General features: G+C 45.4%; 1 protein-coding gene across 1 annotated transcript in view; it reads left to right on the forward strand.

Moving 5' to 3' along the window:
* Positions 1-1,869: 1,869 nt before the first annotated feature.
* The window catches only part of LOC306939356 (uncharacterized protein), a gene marked incomplete at its 5' end in the record, with an annotated part of 24,208 nt that continues 17,519 nt past the window's right edge, over positions 1,870-8,558 (forward strand). Inside the window, one exon of the mRNA XM_079523943.1 lies at positions 1,870-2,577. Within this exon, the coding sequence (XP_079380069.1) occupies positions 1,870-2,577 (708 nt within the window). The remainder of the gene's footprint in view (positions 2,578-8,558) is intronic.

The following is an 8,558-nucleotide window of genomic DNA, read 5'->3' on the forward strand; positions in this document are numbered from 1 at the left end:
CCCCCTCGCTATGAAGGAGGAAAAACGTTATGCCCAAAATAGTGAGTAGGATAAATAATGGAACATGAAAGAGGTCTGAACATCATACGGTATAAAAACTAACTTGGAATTAAAGTATAGTCTGCTAAGACTGTGAGTGTGTATGTGGATGATGGTGGTGGTGGTGGTGGTGATGGTGGTGGGGGGGTGCGTATACTGTACTTGGTCGCCCCTGGAGCAGAGGAGAGAGAGAGACACAGATGTCAGAGAACACGCAAACTCCCCTGAGAATGGAAAGAAAAGCTGTTCACTTTTCAGATCAGCTTGTGTGTATATTAAGGTTGAACGTTAGTATGTATTCAAATTACACGCGTATATGCCCCACATCTCACGGGGCATCTGCTCTCAGATTCAACACTGTGGGCTTGCCTTGCAGATGGAATGAAGGCAGAACGTATACAGCACAGTCCCGAGTATAATCCTGAGTGGTAATTTAACCGAACATTTTCAATTAAACAAGGGAATTTTATTTTCTACTGTACAGTGTACACACGCTGTGTGTGTGTGTGTGTGTGTGTGTGTGTGGGTGTGTGTGTGTTTACTTAACCTTCAGCACCATGGACAGCGCTCGACCTCCCATGCAGCCTTACAGTGGACACATGGGTTCAGTTCACAAATCTCTCTCTCTCTCTCTCACACACACACACACACACACGCACGCACGCACGCACGCACGCACACACGCACACACGCGCACACACACACACACACACACACACACACACACACACACACACACACACACACACACACACACACACAGTGTTGTAGTATAAAGTGGGGGCACGTGCCTCATCCACTGGGAGTGGCTGCTATGGCTGCTGATGATACTGAAAGTTAAGTTCACGTGACGCACGCATGCACGCAGTCGCACGCGCGCGACGTGACACGTGGAGGGGCCTTAAATGTGCGGGTAGTATAGGTAGAGCCTACCAGTTAGTATAAGCCTACTATTAGGCCTACTAAATGTTGATCGTTCAAGTTAAGAACCTCTGTGGAAAAAGTAGGGAAGTCATTAGGAAAGTGACTCAATGACCTGTCCTGAGGACACAGCGAACCATCACTTATACCTTCATACATGTTGCAACAGATATTCTGCTATTTCTTTCTGATATTCTTGAGTAGATGGAAAGGATCTGCATCCGAAATCCTATTCAGGAGTAAAACAAAGGTTAAGTCAACCCTCGCCTCTCTCCTTTTTCCTTTAAAACAGCGTCAGCACATTTTGTCTAACAACCGTAACACAAACAGGGCCTGTCGACGGCCTAGTGTCTGACTCATGACAAATCTTCTCCAGTGACGTCGGACAAAAAGGCTATAAGTTAACTTAATACGCTGCAGCATTGTAGTCTATATATGGCAATTAACCAAAATCCTTGTTTTAATACATAGTGTATTAAAAGTGTCGGACTGTCCACTTCATTTTTGGACCTGCAGGAAAGTCCAAGCCTATATAATATGATTTGTACAAAATACAAATCATTATTCATTATTATTTATTAAACAATCTCTCGTTTGCTATAATGACGGGCAGGTGGGTGCGAACTTCATCGTCTCCACGCTGATTGGCTAGGTGGGTACTTCTGTTCTAGTACTAGTAGTTATCACTGCGTGTTAGAAATACGCTGCAGACTAGTGTTGGTCATCTCATCTGTGCTCTGCCTCTGATCAAGGAGGAAGGAAGGAGGCTGCCTTTGCAGTTTGCACCCTGCTGCAGAACACCTTATATACACGTGTGGTGAACTATAGCTAGGCTACTTTCCTTTAAGACGACCTCCAGCCAACCGGCTTTGACAACTGCAGAGAACCGCCCGTCTGAGAGCCACAATAATGAGCTCTTCTCTCCCAAAAAGCGAATCTACCACTTCCCTGCTGAGATCCTCGGTAAGCCGCAGGTCTGCGCAGGGCTCGGAACAGGGCTCGCGTACCAGTCACCGCAGTCACCGGAGTCACCACCATCATCATCATCATTCTACCCGTGCCGAAGGTAGTCTGACCGAGGACGCGTGCTGGACCGACGACTGCGAGGCGAGTGCCCGCAGACCTCTTTGTCAGCCAAGGCACGGCGGCTCTCACAATGGAGGTGAGAACCGGGCACACAAGAACCAGTCCCACCGACAGGCGAGCCCCGTCGATGATGGTTATACTTATGGCCAAGAGGACGCGAGACACAGGATGGATCGGAGCCAGCGCAGCAAAGCCTCCTCCAAGCCCAGGCATCACCATCACGATTCCTCCAGAGGTGAGCGTGAGCGGGTGCCAGCACCGCATCGATGCATCTCTTTCCAGGACACCTCACCACCATCGCCAACTCCTTCCTATCCAAAACACGTGGACGACGTCGACGACACCGCTTTCTTCTTTGAATCCAAGGAGAAAATATATGTCGGGTCATCATCTACTTCGAGTCTAAATTCCGATGCACCTTCGAGAAGCACTCCCGTCGCCCAGTCCGCATCCACCCGCAGCTCCAAAAGAACCTCGGCTCATGACAATGACTCCAGCCTTCACCCAATAGTCAAGTCAGTCTATGGGCAGGTAAGGATACATATGAGTTGCTGACTCAAAATAAACTAGTCAAGAAGAATACAATATTTAAATGTTTCCAAATTAAGATTCAAAATTCAAGTTAAGTTGTATAGGCCTAAAGAATTATTTAGAGTAGACAATGTTTAGACAAATTAGCCTTGAACCATTTCATGAACAACATCCAACAAAACTCAAACTCTAGCATTTCATATCACCTTACATATAGGTTCATTGATGCATCATGCTACATGAATAGGCTATAAGTGTGGGTGTTTTGTAGTGCAGTGTCTACAGATTATATACCAAAAATAACTATGCATTGTTAATAACAAATAAACAAGTCAATTGAGTTATCGCAAGAACTAGTTCAAATTAAAGTGGCTTCAGTCTATAGAGATAAACGCATTTATATAAATGTATCCCATTTAGAAAGCAGGTATAGCTACCTCTTTCACAAAATAGTTTTTGACATACAAGTCTAGCTCACAAAGGGGATGAGTTTGGTTATCATGACACCTTTGCATGGAAAATGTAGTCCAATCACCTGTACTTTTGAAAGAATCAATATCTTTGATCAGTGAGAATGTGGCGTTGGTTTTTCCACAAGCTGATATGAAATCCAAGTGCTCTGGAATGGCCCTTGTTTAATTTGGTTGTTAAAGATGCGTGGCCTAATGCCTATGGTGATTGTGAATAATCAAAAGTTTGGAGGCAAATGATCCATATCACCGGCGTTTATACATAATACATGAGAGACAAGTGGTCGTGGAAAGGAAAAGTGAGAGGAGAGGGAATGCTGAATTTAAGCTCCATTGTACGACAAAGTATAAATGGCTTAAGCCAAGCGTGATGACACACACCCATTCACCCTACTGAGCAGATTAAAAATGAATGTATGTTTTCAGTCCAAATATGTAGTATAGCCTATCTGATAACCATTAGTTTGATGGAGGGGGGCTACAGGATGGGTCATGTGCATCGATATGAATAAGGCCACCCTCCTCATCCCTGTAACCTGAGTAATGGCAGGGATATCATCTTTCAGCTCAGTGGAAAACTTTGCAGGCATAAAACATCACATCATAACATCACGCACGCACGCTCGCTCGCTCGCTCACTCGCACGCACGCACGCGCGCGCACACACACACACACACACACAGTAAAAATAATGAAATGAAATGAGCACTCTGACTATTAGACTAACAAACTGCAGGTGAAAGGGTACTGTGGTGAGTGAGGGTCCATGGTTCCCGTCTCTTCCTTCCTGCATCAATCACCTTCACAACCTGTACTAACAATTCACCTCAAGGCAGGCACTATAGTTTTGTCTTTTTTTATTAGATTACCAATTGACAACCTACCTATATTTCCTCTGTGTTTCTTCTGTGTCACTGAGATTCTTCCTCAGTCTTGGTGAGGATGTGTAAAAGCCCAGGAGAAGACAATTACCGCTCCCCATGTGCCAGGAATAACTAGACTCAATTCAGGCCAGAGCATCAGTCAAGTTTTTTAACCCTGATTTATGCTTCGTTATACGGTCGTGCTGCTATGCGTTGTGAGCTTGGCTATTTTCAGGGTGACACTGGCCACCCGGCCTGGCGGAGATAATAATGGGGCAGGAGCAGCAGTGAACTGAAAGGTTGATAATGAACTATTGGCGGAAGTGGCAATAGAGTAAATTGGTGATTGTACTGAGTGCTCTTCTAATCACCTTCAAATGTTGGCCCACACCAGCTAAGCCTGATTTATACGACGACAATGTCGCATATAAAAAATGGCAGATGTGCTATTTCTTCCATAGCAATTGTACGAGTATAATCTATAATTTAAGCATAGCGTGGTTGGTAAATGGTCAGCGGTGTGAAACTGAAGCAGAAAATGTGTCACAACTGCGCCTTAGTTAGGCCTGATTTATAGTCGCACACCGGTGTTGCACGCCTAAAATAGCTGATCTGTCAGCTCACAACGAGTTGACACGGCACGCAACAAAGTATGAACCAGGCACTGTATAGTTAAATTCAAGTAGGCTACTGTGACTGCTTCCTATTTTCTGTACGTGTGTGTGTGTGTGTGTGTGTGTGTGTGTGTGTGTGTGTGTGTGTGTGTGTGTGTGTGTGTGCGTGTGCGTGTGCGTGCGTGCGTGCGTGTGTGGTGCGTGTGCGTGCACCGTGCTTGTGAGAAAGAGAGAGCATGAGACAGATGAGTGAAAGAAAGGAGAAAGAGACTGAGTTTAATGCACAGGTCTGCTAGCTGTCGTATTAAGGAGCTGCACTTAATTTTAGCTGATGTGCCCACATATTCAGACTGAGAAGCCATAAGTCGTCTTTGAAAAGATGACTTTGTACAGTGCTGACTGTAGAGTGAGATAATACTCACACAAAAAAATATATATATTTCATATTTTCTTATATAACGTCAAGGTCTGCTGCATACAATCCCTACAGAATTCATTGGCTGCCAGGGAGGTCTAAAAATAGCTTGCCCAAAGACCTGATTAGAAGAGGCTGGAGGAGAGGAGCCGTTTTTTTGCGTTGGTAAAAATATTCAAATCCTTTGGATATAGTACTGTAGCTGACAAAGCAAGTTGGAAAATTGGTGAAAAGCACAGATCTCCCCGGCACCAATTTAACCCATTCTCGGGGCGGGAACCCCTTTTGGTTGTTTTAAAACATTATGTTATACCTTAGCTATTGAAAAATCTTTGAATATATTCTTTCAGAGCGAACGTTTTTATCTCAAATCTTTGCTTCAGAGAGGTCCCTGGAACAACATATTTTCAGACGGGGGTCGGCGGCCAATTACATGGTTTCTGGCGTCCTTGACATGAAATAGTTTGAGAACCACTGATATAGAAACATAGGTTTTTCAGAAAACTGTCAGGATTTAGAAGGCATTTGTAGAATCGTCCTCAGGTCTAAATGGGTTAAATGGCATGAGTGAGGCCTGAGTTAACAAATGGCAAACATCTTGAAGAACAGAGAATGCATAGTTTTTAGTTGTTGGGAAATTGGAAAAGATTGGTGAAAAGCACAGATTCCGGTGCAAACATCTCCCCGGCACCAATTTAAAAGGCATGAGTGAGGCCTGAGTTAATGGCAATTATAATTGCCAATCAGAAGAGAGATGGTTTTTGGGCCCGGCCAATCAGAACAGGGCAGGTTTAGGGCCCGGCCAATCAGAAGAGGGCAGGTTTTTGGGCCCGGGCAATCAGAACAGGGCAGGTTTAGGGCCCGGCCAATTAGAATTGCCGGATTTACAGTAGTAGGGACCCTTGGGCTAGAAGAAAAATCATATATTGAAAAATAGCAGATCTACAAGCTCATAGTGCGGTATCGAGTGCCGCGCTACGAGCTTGTAGATGTGCTATTTTTGAAAAATCATAAAAATGTGGCGCAAATCTTTGAATATTCTTTCAGATCGAACTGGGGAGGTCCCTGGAACAGCATTTTCAGATTGGGGTCCACGGCCAAATACAGATAATTCTGGGGGTCTGAGCACCACTAACATAGAAACAGGTTTTAAAGAAAACTGTTAGGATTTAGAAGCAATTCTTTTTAATCGGCCTCAGGTCTAAAAGATAAATGGATTGGAAATATGCATTAACCAGCAGAGGGAGCAAGCACTATTTAGTAGCCATGGGAATTCTAAAACAGGCAGAGACAGAGAGAGAGAGAGAGAGAGAGAGAGCGAGACCCCCAGAGAGATCCTACTCTTACCTTCAGACCCAAAACACTTAACTCTTTAGTCTCTACTCTCACCCGTATTACTTTTACGGTTTGTAAGCACTAAGCAGGCAGCTGAGATTTGTGCTAACTCACCTCACCTTTTTCTCTAAAATTCTCTCAACCATCCACTCTCCCTTTCTCAGTCAGACTGACCTGATGACAGATGGCACAGAACAATGTATGGATGGCAAAAAGACGCACGCACGCACGCACGCACGCACGCACGCACGCACGCACGCACGCACGCACGCACGCACGCACGCACGCACGCACGCACGCACGCACGCACGCACGCACGCACGCACGCACGCACGCACGCACGCACGCACGCACGCACGCACGCACGCACGCACGCACGCACGCACGCACGCACGCACGCACGCACGCACGCACGCACGCACGCACGCACGCACGCACGCACGCACGCACGCACACACACACACACACACACACACACACACACACACACACACACACACACACACACACACACACACACACACACACACACACACACACACACACACACACACACACACACACACACACACACGTAATCTGATTTGAAGTGAAGTCACAGAAAGGATACTCACAGTCTCACACACAATGTAGATTGACAGTTGCACAACAATAATTGTTCATTCTTTATGACTTCAATGTGCGTGTGCGTGCGTGCGTGCGTGTGTACTCACTGTACACACACACTGTAGATGTCCTTTGCTTCTTTACATAACCTTGTAGTGAGGATAGAGGAGATACTGTAGGTCGGACAGAGACATCATTAAAGAGAGAGAGCTCTAGAGAGTGAGTGAGTGAGTGAGTGAGTGAGTGAGTGAGTGAGTGAGTGAGTGAGTGAGTGAGTGCGTGCGTGCATGCTGTGTGTGTGTCTATGTATTGCGCGTGTGCCTTTTTGATTGATTGATGAATATAAGTCAAACAAAGAGTATTTTTCTTCTGATAAATGTGTATGGCAGACTGACACGTTAATGTCAAAAAAATTGCTTTAATAGCATAATAATGTCTGTGAGTGATTGAGTGTGTCACGCATATCTCAAGAACCGCCCGACCTGTCGACCTGTTGACGTGCGTATCACAGGGGACCCGAGGGAGTGGTGTTGTGGGATTAAGCCAGTCAGATCAGTGGATCTCCTGAAAATATAGATAATCCCCATATGGAGTACCCTGATATCATCAATGTGACATCATAATAGAGCGTCGCAGTCCCGCCCCCTCGAGAGACCTGGAAAAGAAATCCCCGTTCATTTTCCTCATAGACTTTTCAGAAAGTATTTATTTAAAGACGTTTATGCCGCGGACAAAGCCAACTCTTGTCGTGACAAATCATGACAACAAACACAATTTTTCGGGCCAAACAAAGAATTAGAAAGTAGAAAAAACGGCAGGTTACAACACTTTTTTTGTTGTTTTTCTTCTTTGTAATTATTTGTTTGGTCCAAAATATTGTGTGTGTTGTCATGATTTGTCACGACAAGAGTTGGCTTCGTACGACGCTTAAAAGGTCTTTAAATAAATACGTTTTGAAATGTCTATGGGAAAAATGCATTGGGATTCATTTCCTGGGCCTGGTGTCGTCATGAAAGGGGGCGCTCTATACTGATACCATAGACTGGCCTGGACTCCATATTTGGACATACCTGACACAGAACTCTATATATGGGAATAAAAGGCACACAGAATACAGGTACTAGATGACCGGGTAGCTCAGTTGGTAGAGCTCTCGCCTTTGAACCACGAGTACATGGGTTCAATCGCGGGCACCGCCAACTCAGCAGCGTATGAGTAGCACGGCTTGCGTGTGGCAAGTCGTGCGGGAAGTACCGGAAGCTGATGGTAGGTGTGGCGCTCCACCTCAGCAATGAATCTCCCAGGGGTCTCGAGAATTGCAACAGGGACAGACTCCCGCTGATACCGACAATAAGCCACTCACGACCTACTTCATAGAGGTATAAAAAGAACTTGAGTGGTAAGCGGAAATTCCCGCCTATTCACTATGTAGTTTGCTCATGCCAGGGCATGCTCCCTTTTTACTGCTTGTTACCACTTCTTCAGTGTTTCTTGAATCTTAACGGTGACGTCGCGAGGCTCGTCCGCAGCGACTCGCATGTGCACATTGCGCAGTAATATGTCACCTCGGTGTGCAACCCAAGCTCGTGCGTAAGCTCGTCAGTCGAGCCCATTGGTCGAAAACCCATTTAGGCCTGACCTCAAAATAAATATATATATATACTATACATATATACTA

The sequence above is a fragment of the Electrona antarctica genome (genome assembly GCF_951216825.1).
Source record: "Electrona antarctica genome assembly, chromosome: 16".
Classification (NCBI taxonomy): domain Eukaryota; kingdom Metazoa; phylum Chordata; class Actinopteri; order Myctophiformes; family Myctophidae; genus Electrona; species Electrona antarctica.